General features: G+C 60.7%; 4 protein-coding genes across 8 annotated transcripts in view; 3 read left to right on the top strand and 1 right to left on the bottom strand.

Moving 5' to 3' along the window:
- LOC104857271 (lysophospholipid acyltransferase 7-like) overlaps positions 1 to 209 on the top strand; it is an 885-nt gene extending 676 nt beyond the window's left edge. The window contains exon 2 of the mRNA XM_033766041.1: positions 153 to 209. Coding sequence (XP_033621932.1) covers positions 153 to 209 — 57 coding nt within the window. The remainder of the gene's footprint in view (positions 1 to 152) is intronic.
- On the top strand, positions 7 to 7,188 carry Tmc4 (transmembrane channel like 4). 4 transcript variants are annotated; one of them, XM_010616959.3, is made up of 15 exons: positions 7 to 822; positions 1,242 to 1,455; positions 1,792 to 1,937; positions 2,045 to 2,277; positions 2,361 to 2,482; positions 3,979 to 4,126; positions 4,454 to 4,621; positions 4,809 to 4,972; positions 5,180 to 5,306; positions 5,415 to 5,512; positions 5,817 to 6,000; positions 6,181 to 6,311; positions 6,391 to 6,546; positions 6,754 to 6,832; positions 6,922 to 7,188. In XM_010616959.3, exons 1-15 carry the CDS (start codon positions 738 to 740, stop codon positions 6,985 to 6,987), a joined length of 2,121 nt encoding a protein of 706 aa, XP_010615261.1. In that variant the 5' UTR covers positions 7 to 737; the 3' UTR covers positions 6,988 to 7,188. The 4 variants fall into 4 exon arrangements, with proteins under 4 accessions (XP_010615261.1, XP_010615260.1, XP_010615263.1 ...); XM_010616958.3 differs by having other exon boundaries at positions 5,180 to 5,512; XM_010616961.2 differs by lacking the exon at positions 4,454 to 4,621 and having other exon boundaries at positions 5,180 to 5,512.
- An 89-nt stretch (positions 7,189 to 7,277) lies between these two features.
- Leng1 (leukocyte receptor cluster member 1) lies at positions 7,278 to 11,437 on the top strand. Of its 2 annotated transcripts, none has more exons than XM_010616956.2 (4): positions 7,278 to 7,690; positions 9,507 to 9,686; positions 9,974 to 10,233; positions 11,162 to 11,437. In XM_010616956.2, exons 1-4 carry the CDS (start codon positions 7,559 to 7,561, stop codon positions 11,373 to 11,375), a joined length of 786 nt encoding a protein of 261 aa, XP_010615258.1. In that variant the 5' UTR covers positions 7,278 to 7,558; the 3' UTR covers positions 11,376 to 11,437. The 2 variants fall into 2 exon arrangements, with proteins under 2 accessions (XP_010615258.1, XP_010615259.1); XM_010616957.3 differs by lacking the exon at positions 7,278 to 7,690 and adding an exon at positions 8,351 to 8,763.
- A 72-nt stretch (positions 11,438 to 11,509) lies between these two features.
- The window catches only part of Cnot3 (CCR4-NOT transcription complex subunit 3), a 7,891-nt gene continuing 6,837 nt past the window's right edge, over positions 11,510 to 12,563 (bottom strand). The window contains exons 17-18 of the mRNA XM_010617055.3: positions 12,152 to 12,367; positions 11,510 to 11,765 (exon numbers count right to left, since the gene is read on the bottom strand). Of these exons, the coding sequence (XP_010615357.1) occupies positions 11,667 to 11,765; positions 12,152 to 12,367 (315 nt within the window). The 3' untranslated portion in view covers positions 11,510 to 11,666. The remainder of the gene's footprint in view (positions 11,766 to 12,151; positions 12,368 to 12,563) is intronic.

Raw genomic sequence — 12,563 nt, 5'->3', positions numbered from 1 at the left:
ACCCTCTGCCGGCCGGTCCCGCCCCGACCTTTCCCCTGGGGATCTGCGCGGGGCTGCTGCTGCTGCCTCCCTTCCCTGCAAGAGTCCCTGCCGGCCGGGCGGAGCCTGGCGAGGGCCCGCTTCCTGCTACTCTCCACCTTCCACTGGGTCAGAGCCTCGGCTGTGCCCACGCCGCTTGTCCCGTGTTCCTGCCCGGCCTGCAGTGTTGAGAGCTGCCCGCGAGGCGCCTCCGCGGACACACCAGAGCTTCGGCGCCGGGTTCAAGGAGAGCGAGCCTCTTCCTGAGTCTTGTTCCATTTTTAATCTCGTCCAACCAGTATTTTACACATGGAAGGGGACACGACCTTCTATTCCCAGCTGGAACTGAGGAACTGTAGCTCCCACCTGGGCCACCCCTGTCATCCTTGGCCCAGATAAGTCAGAATATGTCTGTCTTTCCAATAAAGTGTCACACAGACGTGTGTGTGTCTGTGTGAACATCTGTGGACAATAAACCCCGGTACACGGTGCCTGGGGGCAGTGCTGCACTGCTGCCTCCACTTCTGCTCCTCCCTGAGGTTGGCAGGTGACCAGGACTTCAGTACCCAGGAGACTTCAGGTGGCAGTGACCCTGAAGATTTGCAGGATGCGTCTCCCTGGGCCACCTGGTGGCCAGGTATTGCCCTGCCTCTGCGCCCTCCCTGCCCTGGGCTGTCCCCGCCCAGGGGACCAGGGAGACGGAAACACTGCTGTCGCCCATGGCCACGGAAGGAGACTTTGGCTGGGAACCGGAAGCCTGGGGGCTCCCGGGCAGGGGACTGGCCCCCCGGGAGGCCAGAGCAGGTGAGAGAGCTGGAGGTTTGGATCTGTCCAGCCTTCCACCCAGGGAGGCTTAGGTTCCTGGGTCCAGGAGCAGAAGAGGGAAGGGTTTCAGTTACTGAGGAAAAGAATTGGCACCTCGGACCCAGACATGATTGGTGAAGAGGTTCTCAAGTAGGGACTCGGCTGTCTCACTTATGGGAGCCCTCGAATAAGGGAAGAGGAAGTTGGGGCCTGGACTCCTCAGCCTTAGAATACAAGGTGGGGGCACTTGGTTCTTTAGAAAGGGGAGTCTAGGAGTCTGGATTCCTGGACCTGTGGAAAGTGGAGGGTGGAAATTCTAGACGAGATATGAGAGGGAAGTGGCAAGGAACTCTCGTGTCTGAGGGAGGAGGCGGAGCCTGGACCTGTGGTCTTTACACCGCACCTCTGCTCTCCCCCAGGCCAGTCGCTGGCCTCTGTGCTGAATGAGCTCCCCAGTGCTGCTACCCTTCGGTACCGTGGCCCTGGGGTGCTGCCCTGGGGGTCACCGGAGGAGGAGGAGGAAGGAGGAGGAAGGAGCAGCCAGGCCCTCCCAGGTGCCGCCCAAATGGAGACGCAGGACCCTCGCCCTTCCCGGGAACTGCCCTGGCCCATGCAGGCGAGGCGGGTGCACAGGTGAGAGCCCACCCTTCCCTGAAGAAGCCCCTTCTCTGACGTTTCCCAAGGGCTTCCCGCCCGAGAGCAGGTTCCCTGTGCTTGCTCCAAGCTCTGGGTGGATACGGTCATGCAGACTGCGTCCTTTAGCGCCTGGCTTCTTTCGAATAGATCGGGTATTTTTTTTTCCTTTTTTTTTTTTTTTTTTTTTTTTTTTTTTTATATGTCACTATGTAGTTGAGACTGACCTGGAACTCACTATGTATTTTCTTTTATTGCGACAGAGTATTCCATATTGTGAATATAGTATACCAGGGCGGCCAGCCCTCCTTTTCTCTCTGACTCTGCCCCTTCCAGGAATAACCAGGCCAGGGCGCAAGGGGCCTACAGCTCCGGATCCAGGGTTGGCCACTGGGCCCGGCTGCTTGCCAGGGGCAAGGACAAGACGAAGGAAGGCCTCCGCAGCCTGCAGCCCTGGGCGTGGACTGTGAAGAGGATAGGGGGTGTGCGGGGGGGAGGGGGGAGGCGGAGGAGAGGGAGAGGCGGAGGCGGGGCCTGGCCTTCTGGGCGGGGAGGAGGCACCCGAGCGCCTCTCTGCTGCCCTCTGCAGGCCAGTTTGGCGCCGGCACTGAGTCCTACTTTTCCCTGCTGCGCTTCCTGCTGCTTCTGAATGTGCTGGCATCGGTGCTGGCTGCCTGCATGGTGCTGCTGCCCACCTGGCTGGAAGGGGCTCCCCCGGGCCCCCCGGGCCCCAGTGCCTCTTCACCCTGCGGCTCCTACAGCCCCCACAGCCCGGGCCTGGCTACCTTCCCCTCCCAGCTCTTCAACTTGCTCTCGGGACAGGTGGGTGCCTGTCCCCGACCTCTCAGACCTGAGCCCTGCGCACCCAGCCCCACAGTGACCGACCCCCTTTGCTCCCTCCCCAGGGCTACCTGGAGTGGTCTCCTCTCTTCTATGGATTCTACCCAGCCCGCAGGCACCTGGCAGTCACCTACCTGTGCTCAGTCTTTGCCAGTGGCCTCATCTGCCTCCTGCTCATCCTGCAGCGGTCAGTGACACCCACACCCTGACCCCCTGCAGGCTAGGGAGAGTGGGTACGGGTGGGGGCTCCCCAAGGGTGCGCGCTCTGTGCTCGGTCGTCTGGGCTGCCGCCAGTGTTTGTAAGATGCCCCTCATGTGTAGAATAAGGACACAAGGTGACTAGTTTTTCTCCCTCCTGAAGCTGGTGGAGAAAGAGAGATGTTAAACAAGCGGGAGAATCACCTGCCTCCTGAGCGGAGGCAGTGCTACATGGAACACTTTCATGCTGCAAAGTGTATCAAACACCCACCCCACACCAGGCCCGTCCCATGTAGTGGGTGTGGGACTCAGCAGACAGACAGGAGAGCCGACAAACTGCCCAAACTGTCCTGTCCCATGCTTCGAAGCTTGTTCCACTGGGAGCTGACCAGGCTCTGGGTGAGGGAGACCCACAGTGGCCCAGCTGCTGTGTCAGTAGGTGGCTCGGGGAAGCTTCATAAGGAACACAACATTTAAGCAAACGATTGCGAAGGTGAGTGTTTGGGCACGCAGATTCCTGGAGGAAGAGCGTCCAAGGCAGAGGGTACGGCTATGGCCATTCAGGAGCTGGCCCGGAGTGTGTGGGTGGGAAGTGTTGAGGAGTCTGTAGTAAAAATCCATCCTGGGGCCAGGATTTAGCTCAGTGGTGCTGCCACCTGCCTCACAAGCACGAGGACTGAGTAAAAAAAAAAAAGCCTGATCTGATGCAGGCTTTGAAAGGATCCCTCTTTTAAAATTTTTTTATTAGTCCATTTTGCAGTGCATAATGATTACAGTTCAGCCAGGCATGGTGGCACATTCCTGTAATCCCAGCACTGTGGAGGCTGAGGCAGGAAGGTCACCACGAGTTCAAGGCCAGCCTGTACTGCATAGAGAGAGACTCTGTCTAAAAAAAGTGCCCCCCCCAAAAAAGAGAAAAACCCCAAACCAAGCTGGGTGTGGTGGCACATGCCTGTAATCCCAGCACTCAGGAGGCTGAGGGAGGAGGATCGCTGTGATCCAGGTGGTGAAGACGGACATGGTCTCGGTTTTTGTTCTGTTTTGTTTGAGACAGGGTCTCCCTATTTAGTTCACGATGTAGCCAGAGCTGGCGACATTTAGTTCACAGTGTAGTCCAGGTGCGGTCCTCCTGCCTCAGCCTTCTGAGTGCCTGGCTTTGGACATGAAGTCCTTGTTCAATTCTGTTTCTGGGCCAGCCTCTGGTTCCCAGTCCCTACTCTGGCTGCCTGGCCACCCCGCTGAGCATCTCCCAGCCCTGCCTCCTAGGTCCCCTCTCCTCCCAGGTGCCTTTCTCCTAGGTGTCTGTCGCTCCTTAACCGCTCTGTCTCTGAATCTTTCTTGGCCTTTGCTTCCAGTAACTCAGTCTCTGCCTGTGCCTCTATCACGTGACAGCGCGCCGCATGCCAAAGGTCTTAGGGTTCCTGTTTTGCAAGACAGGGGCGCTCCATCACTCGCGGCTGTTCTCACATCTGTCTCCCCGCTCAGCTCCGTGTCAGGACTGAAGCAGACGCTGCTGGCCGAGGTGGGGGCTCTGACCAGCTACAGCCACAGGGTATTCTCCGCCTGGACCTTTGGCCTCTGCGGGGCCTTGCACGTGCAGCTGCGCCAGCGCAGGATCCTGTACGAGCTGCAGGTGCGCCCCGGGGAGGAGGGCTCAGACCAGATAGGGAACCTGGCGGGACCCCTGAGACACGGTCGGGCGGAGCTTTCCCTTAAGAAGGCCAGGCATGGGGTGCCAGAGGGCAAAGGTGAGCTGGGCGTGGCCACGTGGGCGGAGCTCATAAAGGGGCGGGGCGAGTTCTGGGCGGACGAGGGTGGCGGAGCTTGGGTGCAGGGCGGGTGTGCACCCTGCAGGACCGAGAGTACTGCGTTGACCCCATGGACGGCCCGGAGGGGTGTGGAGAGGCTCCGGCCTCTCGGGTCTGGGGAGTGAGCCCCTGTGACGACTCTGCGGCCTCAGGTGGAACTGGAGGAAGCCGGGGTCCGGCACAGGGCCGCGGTGCGGACGCTGGGCCAGCAGGCCAGGGTGTGGCTGGTGCGGGCGCTGCTCAACCTGCTGGTGCTGGCACTGCTGTGCGCGGCCTTCTACGGCGTCTACTGGGCCACGGGGGAAGCCGGGCAGCTGCAGGTGGGTCCCGGGGCCCGGCACCTGCATCCCCAAGGTTGGGGGGCCGTGTGCAGGAACGGAGGCCCAGCGCGGCTGGGGCCTCAGGCAGGAGGCCGGAGTGGGGGTGGAGCCCGCATTTCAGGGTCCGCAGGGAACCGGAGGCCGGGCGGACCTTACAGAGCTGTTCCTCGGCCACCTGTCTCCGCAGGAGGAGGCCCTCGTCCAGCAGAAGCCGCTGCTGCAGCTAGTGGTGAGCTACCTCCCGTCCATCTTCATCTCCGCGGTCAACGCCGTGCTGCCGCCGCTGTTCAAGCTAATAGGCTCGCTGGAGGGCTACACTCGGAGCCACCAGATCGTCCTTATCTTATTCAGGTTCCAGCCCTGGGGTGGGAGTGGCGTGGGCGTGGCAGTTAGGTCTCCTGAGGACAGGGACCTCCAGCGGACGGGGTCCGGGGAGCCCCGGGGCCTCTGAGCCCCGGTCTCTCCACCTGTGAAACGCGAGGCCGTGAGTGTGTCCCACGCAGAAGGACGGACCCGCGCGGGCGCCGGGCCCGCGTGATGCCTCCCCGCTCCCTCCAGGACCGTGTTTCTGCGCCTCGCCTCCCTGCTCGTCCTGCTCTTCTCTCTCTGGTCTCAGATCACCTGCAGGGGCGACGCCCAGGCCGAGGCGTGCCAAGGCTGTGGCTACAACTACAGAGAGCTGCCGGTGGGTCCGCAGTCCGGCGGTGCTGGGCCGGAGAGCGTGGCGTGCTGGAAACAGCACCCTCGGGTGCGTGGTTCTGAGGTCTTACCGACCCACCCTCTGATTCCTCAGTGCTGGGAGACTCGGGTGGGCCAGGAGATGTACAAACTCCTGCTCTTCGATCTGCTGACCAGCCTGGCCATTGCGCTCCTGGTCCAGTTTCCCCGCAAGTGAGAACCCGGCTCCTCGCGAGTAGTCCCCGCCCCTGCAGCGCAGATCTCTGCTTTTACCACAGCCCTCATCCTACGCCCTCTCTGTCCACCAATCATCGCCCTAGGCTGGCAGGTCACGCCCCCACGACTTCTGACCCCTCTGTCCTCCTGGGCCCTCAGACCCGGCTGGTCCAGAGGCTCCACCCCCGAACACACCTCCTCTGTGCACGTGACCACAGACGCCCCGCCCTCTCGATGCTCCTTCCCGATTGGTGGGCGGGACGGTGGGGGCGGACACGCTTCTGACTCCTTCCCTCCCCAGGATACTCTGTGGCCTCTGTCCCGGGGCGCTGGGGCGCTGGGCCGGGGCGCTGGAGTTCGAGGTCGCCGACGAGGTGCTGGGGCTCATCTACGCGCAGACGGTGGTGTGGGTGGGAAGCTTTTTCTGCCCTTTACTGCCCCTGCTCAACACGGCCAAGTTCCTGCTGCTTTTCTATCTGAAGAAGGTGAGGGGTGAGGAGGGGCCCGGACTCCTGGGCCAGGGGAGAACGATCCTGGGGGACCCGGGAGGACGGCACTGGGGCCAGACTCCGGGGTCCTGCCGGAAAGAGGCCTGGGACTCCTGGAGGGGGAAAGGAGACGCAGGAGACCTGGGTCTCAGGCGCGCTCTTCCTACTCTCCGCCAGCTCACTCTGTTTTCCACCTGCTCCCCGGCTGCCCGCACCTTCCGGGCCTCCATGGCGAGCTTCTTCTTCCCCCTGGTCCTTCTTCTTGGGCTGGTCCTCTCTGCCGTCCCCGTGCTCTACAGCATCTTCCTGTAAGTGCGACCCCCCCACCTTGCCCTCAGCCGGATTAAAACGCCTGCCTGCCGGAGCCCAGCCTGCCTCTGCCTACAGAATCCAGCCTTCTAAGCTGTGTGGCCCATTCCGGGGGCAGGAGTCCATCTGGGCCCAGATCCCTGAGTCCATCGAGACACTGCCTCAGACCGCCCAGAACTTCCTCTTCTTCCTGGGCACCCAGGCTTTTGCAGTGCCGCTGCTGTTGATCTCCAGGTGAGGGGCCCAGTCTTCGGGATTGGGTTTGCATGTGTGAGTTTACATGTCTGTCCGAGAGGAGGGGCCTAGCCTTGGACCCCGGCCTGAGGGAGGAGGGGTTCCTAGGCTGCAGACAGCGTCTCGGGGTCGGGTTCTGATTTCTAAGGAGCCGTGGATGAAATAATCGAGACCCTTTCTGGAGTGGCTTCCATTCCTGTCCCGCAGCATCCTGATGGCGTACACTGTGGCTCTGGCCAATTCCCACGGACGCCTCATCTCCGAGCTCAAACGCCAGATAGAGACGGTGAACCAGGCTGGCCCCGCCGCAGGGCTTCCCGGGGCCGGGAAGGGACCGGTGGGGGAGGACGCGCCTCACCTCCACCTCCTCCGCAGGAGGCGCGGAACAAAGTCTTCCTGGCGCGCGCCGTGGCGCTGGGCTCGGAGAGCGGGGTTCGGTGAGCAGCCCGGCTCGGGGTGACGCCCCGCCCTCGGCCTCACATCTGCACCCGGACCCTGGCAACCTTCGGCTACGTCTCCGAGAAAATGACGACGCCCTTCCAGCCTGGGATCCAGAGACTTGCAGGACCTCCGCCCCCAAGTCCCTGTGTGCTGATACTCATATCAATAAACACAGCCAAAACTGCAGAGCCCCTTTTGGAACTTGCGCTTTTGAGCTTCTGTTGAAGATCCGCCAGATTGACCCAGTGGCTTCTGAGCGGGCGGAAGGGGTCATCCGCCAGAGGGCGTGACCTGCAAGTCAGCCAATCGGGGGCCGTATCCGGGGCGTCCGGGCGGAGCCTCTTGTGATTGACTCAGGGAGAGCGGTTGCTAAGTGACAAAACGCGCGCTCGGAATGGCTATGATGAAGGGAACCTCAGCCAATCATCTCTCCCTGGAAACCTGGAGGGGGCGTGCTTATTAGCTTGGAACCAATCCGTAGACGAGACAAGGACAACAGGGAGGGGATAGCTTTTCGCCATTCGGAAGGGCTGGAAGGCGGGCCTGACAGTTTGTGGACGGTTACTGCGCCATGAACATCTTGCCCAAGAAAAGCTGGCATGTCCGGAACAAGGACAATGTCGCTCGCGTGCGCCGCGACGAGGCGCAGGCCCGGGAGGAGGAGAAGGAGCGCGAACGGAGGGCGCTGCTCGCTGAGCAAGAGGTAGGCTGCTTTTCCTGAGAGTGTAGCACCTGGCCCGTCACACCCGCGCCGGAAGCGGGTCGGAAGCGGGCGCTGCGCAGGCGCAATGTGGCCGCGTTTGGAGGTCGCTGGCCGGCGATCCCGACCCCAGCTCCGCGAGTCCTCCGCGGGCCTCGTCCAGGTCTAGGTTCCCCGTGGATGTATTTCAGAAGTCTGGAGCTTAGCGCAGGGGAACTTAAGAAATATTCGTTTAGTTAATAAATGAGTGTATGCATGGTCCAGGCAATTTCTGATAGTTTGCCTGCCTGGGTGTAAGAAATCCCTCCTGAGCTCTGAGCGCTCCTGCAGGGCGCTATCACCTCAAACAGACGTGAGCCGGCTTCGGAGAGGAGGCCCGGGGAGGAGGAGAGGCACAGCCGGACTCGCCGCTGGGCGCCCCACGCATCCCCGGGGCTTGCTTTTTTTTGGAGACAAGGCCTTGTTATGGGGGATAGATGCAACTTCCAAGCCTGCTAGATATCTGAAACGCCAGTTCGTGTTCTCTAAAATCGAAGGATAATCTCTAGGAACGACGGAGGTTAAGAGTAGGAAAAATTTATTGAAAGAAAACTTCTGAGAGGGCCGGGGATTTAGCTCAGCGCAAGGACCCGAGTTCAATCCCCGGTACCAAAAAAACAAAACAAAACAAAACAAAACTTCTAAGAGAGACAGAAGGGGGCCGCACAGTGGGATCCCCGCGCACCCCGCTTCTCCAAGGTGTGTTATGGGACAAAGCCACGAGGTGAGGCGGGTTCGAGGTTGTCAAAACTGATCGATCAGTAAGATTCTGACAAGCGCAGTCGCCTAGGTCATGCTGATGAATGGGGATCCAGTGGGGAAGCAAGTCACGCAGGGAGCGTACAAGGAGTGAGCTCAGGATTCTTCCTTGGAAGACCTTGGCCCCCCAGCAGGGCACTGATACCTATGTAGGATAGTGGTCACTGCTCTGCATGTTGTGCGGGCATGGTGGTTTGACAACGCTGGCCTTCAGTGAACGTCTCGATTGTCCACTAGGTTGGCCCCTTGTGGGCTGGCCCTGTCTCACTACTTACAAGGTAACTAACCTGTATAAGTCTCACTGGCCCTGAATCCGTGGCAGATGCTCCTGCCTCAGCCTCAGGAGTGCTGGGATTACAGGCCTGGGCACCACGCCCGGCTCCCTGGGGCTTTATTTACAGCTCCTTCTTTGGTTTGTTTTGCACCTGACTTCCAGTCCCTCAGTTAATCTGGTCCTCATATGGGGCTGGGAAGTAGCCTGGGGTTTTTAAGTCCCTTTCATCAACCCATCATTGTGTATAATGAAAATGAGCTTTAAAAAAAAGAATTCATGCTGGTCAGAAGAAACTGCTTGGACTCACACCTGGAGTTCCAATCCTCTGCTTGAAACTTGGTTCAGCAGCCTGTACGCGCTGCTTTTTTGTTTTGATGCAGGTTGGACCCAGGCGCCTAGCAGCTCTGCCACTGAGCTGCACTCCAGGCCTGGTTATTGACCCACCCAGATGGGGAAGCCCCCCTCCTGTTCAAGCCCCGGATTTCCTCCCAGCCAGCCTTGTTCTGAGGCTTGCTCAGACTGGCCTCAAACTCAAGGCCTTCCTGCCTGCCGACACAGGCCAGCACCAGGGCTTGCAGCGTATCCTTGACAACCCCGCTTTACCACTTGGAGATGCCCCTTCTCTCCCGGCGGGGACAGGTGTCCCTCCCAGGTCTGGTACCCCGCAGCCCCCTGCAGGTGGCCCCAGCTCGGTGGGCTGCTGCACCGCCTACAGCGGGCGCCAGACTCTGACTCCTTTTCCCACAGGCCCGCACAGAACTCCTGCGGAAGAAAGCCAGGCAGCAGAACTGTCCGCCTGTGCTCGGAGCAGCAGAGGCAGGAGCTCCGGCTTCTCATCCTGTGGACCTGTTTCGGGAGCTGCTGGAGGAAGGAAAAGGGGTGACCAGAGGCAACAAAGAGCACGAGGAAGAGAAGCGGCAGGAGAAGGTAAGCTGGCCTCACCCTCCACGACAGAATGAGGGGCCGAGTCGAGGTGGGTTGTGGCTGCCCACACTCCAGGCCTTGAATGCGAATCAGTGCCCTTCACCCCCTGCTCTGGCATTTCCCATCAGACTCTGAACGACCACTGTGCCTCACCGAGTCTGCCTGTCTCTCTCCTTCAGGGTCTCCCAAGTCCTGTTTCCTTCCTGTGCCCACCCTGGGGAGCTGGCACCTGGCTTCCAGTCCTCCCAAGGGACTGAAGGCTCCACCCCTTCCTGTGTCTGCACCCACAGGAGAGGCAAGAGAAAGCCCTGGGCATCCTCACCTACCTGGGCCAGAGTGCAGCAGAGGCCCAGACGCAGCCCCCCTGGTACCAGCTGCCCCCAAAGCGAGGGGCCCCTGAGCCCGGCCCAGAAGAGAAGATTAAGAGTCGTCTGGACCCACTGTGTGAGATGCAGAAGCATCTGGGGAGGAAGAGGAAGCATAGCAGCGAAGGAAGCAGGCTGGCCCAGAAGGAGACGAAGGCTGGGTGTGAGAAACAGCGGCCCAAGGGGTAAGAGCCAATGCCCAGCCCACAGCAGACCAGGCTCGGCCACAGCAGGCCTGGGCCCTGCACAGGCTCTCAGGGCAGGCAGTGTAGACAAGTGGTTCTCAGCATGGCCACTACTGCCGGCTAATGGCACTAATCCACTTAAATGGCTTTGAAGTCCTTGGTTTTAAGAGTGCTGCTGGGCGGTGGTGCACACCTGTAATTCCTGCGCTCAGGAGGCTGAGGCAGGAGGAATGCTGTGAATTCTAGTGAGTTCAAGCCCAGCCTGAACTATATCATCAGACCCCAGAGAGAGCGAGAGAAAGGAGTCCTGAGACTAGAGTTTGAGAACTACTAGGTTAAGAGAGCAAAAGCAGGTTGTTTTTGTTTTTTGGTAGCAGAAATGGCTTGGGTCTTCGAGCTTAGGAGGCAGGCAGTGGAACCACTGAGCTAAATCCCGGCTGGCTGTTAGAACCCTAGGTCAGAGGGGGATTCACCGACAAGTCTTTACCGTAGAAGGGGAGCAGCCAGGTATGGCACTGCATACCTGTGATCCCAGTTCTTGGGGAGGCTGATGCAGAAGACTGTAAGTTTAAGCCCAGCTTCTGCAGTTTTGTGACTGTCTCAAAAATTAGTATTTTTTTGGACGGGCATGGTAGTGCATGCCTGTAATCCCAGCACTTGGGAGGCCAAGGCAGGAGGATGGCTGTGAGTTCGAGACCAGCCTGAGCTACATAGTGAGTTCCAGATCAGTCTCAACTAGTGCTGGGATTACAGGTGTGCGCCACCACGCCCGGCCAAAATTACATTTTTAAGAAGAGCCAGGATGTAAGCTAGTACAAGGGCCCTGGGTTCAATGCCGAGTACCACAGGAAAAGGATGGGGAAGCGGCAGACAGGTGGCTGGGAGCCCTGCTCAGCAGCAGCTCCCTCAGCCCCTACCCACCCCGCAGGCCTCCATCGCTGGACCAGCTCCGCGCTGAGCGTCTCCGGCGGGAAGCAGCAGAGCAGGCTCGGGCAGAGGCCTTGCTGGCCCGGGTCCAAGGCCGGGCACCCCAGGAGGGTGAAGAGGAAGAGACAGATGACCGGCGCCGGCGGTACAACTCCCAGTTCAACCCCCAGCTGGCCCGGCGCCCCCGCCGCCAGAACGCCCCTCTTGCGCATTGATTCCTGAGGGGGTACAGGAGCGGCTGCTGCTGCCAGCCATCATATAAAACTATTTATTCATAAATATTTTCCAAAATGAAAATAGGTTTACCAAAAAATGTCCCTCGCTGGGGAGGGGAGGAGGGGCAGCCCTGACCCCAGGCCCCCAGGGTGGGCTGAGGAAGAGGACCTTCCGGCCCGCCCTGCTTCCTGGGGAGGGGGTGCCATGGCCAGGGCCGCCCCGACTTCCGGGATGAGGCCCTCGCCTGGGCAGGGGTGTCAGCATGCGGGGAGGGTGGGTGAGGGCCGCTGTCACTGGAGGTCCCGGTCCTCCAGGTAGCGGTACTCGAAGGTGAAGCCTTCCTTCTTCCGCTGGCCCCACTTCTCGTAGTCAAAGTAGATGTAGGTGCCCTGGCCAGGGAGAGAAGGCGGTCAGCGGGCCGTGGAGGGCAGCCTGTGGCGTGTGCCACGTTGGAGGACCACACCGGCACGGGGCAGGAAGCCTGTGGTGCAGGCCAGAGGACCTGGGGAGGGACCTGGGCCCAGAGGGCGAGGAGTGGGCAGGACAGAGGACTGGTCTGACGCGCACCGCGGAGCAGGCCCCACTGGCACTGACGTGGCAAACTCACTGACTCCCTCAACTGCCGCACGGGGGGGTCACCCTGTACGCGCAGGGCCCACCGGCCAGGCGGGGCCGGACCACAGCGCTGAGGCAGGTGGCACCCGGAGGCTCAGGCGGAGGGAGGGAAAGGCGGGGAGCCCACGGGCTGGGTGCCGAGCTGGCTGAAGGGCCGCACCTGCTCGAACTCATCGGTGATGGTCTTGGGCTCCTCGTGCCTCTGGAACCACATCATGTACTTGGTGTGGAACCGCCACGACTGCTTCTTCAGGGCCTTGGCTGCCAAGTACTGCGCCTTGGTGCCCTGCGGACCGAGAGGAGAGTCAGGGGGCCCCAAGCTGGAGGGGCCGGGGGGGGGGCACGGGGCGGGGCTGCTGGACGACCCTGGGGGTACCTGGGGCACGGAACGTACCCGTGTTGGTCAGAAGGAAAAGGAGACAGGAGTGGAAATTGCTTTCAGAGAAGCTTTGCAAAGGAAGAGACTAGGGCACGACGAGAACAGACAGTTTGGAAACCACCTCAGGCGGGAGTGGGGCGGAGGATCTTGGGGTGCCCAGATGTCCCAGGCTGACAGGGCAGTGACAGTGGGG

The sequence above is a fragment of the Fukomys damarensis genome, unplaced genomic scaffold (genome assembly GCF_012274545.1).
Source record: "Fukomys damarensis isolate Sample0158 unplaced genomic scaffold, DMR_v1.0_HiC HiC_scaffold_19, whole genome shotgun sequence".
NCBI classification, from domain to species: domain Eukaryota; kingdom Metazoa; phylum Chordata; class Mammalia; order Rodentia; family Bathyergidae; genus Fukomys; species Fukomys damarensis.
The sequence above is the reverse complement of the archived record's forward strand: the minus strand, read 5'-3'. Positions and strand labels throughout refer to the sequence as shown.

What these genes read in the sequence shown, in the direction of transcription:
- Tmc4 (XM_010616958.3), top strand. Translation starts at nt 738, where the DNA reads ATGGCCACGGAAGGAGACTTTGGCTGGGAACCGGAAGCCTGGGGGCTC. An exon ending in CTCCTGCTCATCCTGCAGCG is followed by an intron (nt 2,483 to 3,978) that starts GTCAGTGACACC and finishes CTCCCCGCTCAG; the next exon opens with CTCCGTGTCAGGACTGAAGC. An exon ending in CTGGTCCAGTTTCCCCGCAA is followed by an intron (nt 5,513 to 5,816) that starts GTGAGAACCCGG and finishes TTCCCTCCCCAG; the next exon opens with GATACTCTGTGGCCTCTGTC.
- Leng1 (XM_010616956.2), top strand. Translation starts at nt 7,559, where the DNA reads ATGAACATCTTGCCCAAGAAAAGCTGGCATGTCCGGAACAAGGACAAT. An exon ending in AAGAGAAGCGGCAGGAGAAG is followed by an intron (nt 9,687 to 9,973) that starts GTAAGCTGGCCT and finishes CTGCACCCACAG; the next exon opens with GAGAGGCAAGAGAAAGCCCT. An exon ending in GAGAAACAGCGGCCCAAGGG is followed by an intron (nt 10,234 to 11,161) that starts GTAAGAGCCAAT and finishes CCCACCCCGCAG; the next exon opens with GCCTCCATCGCTGGACCAGC.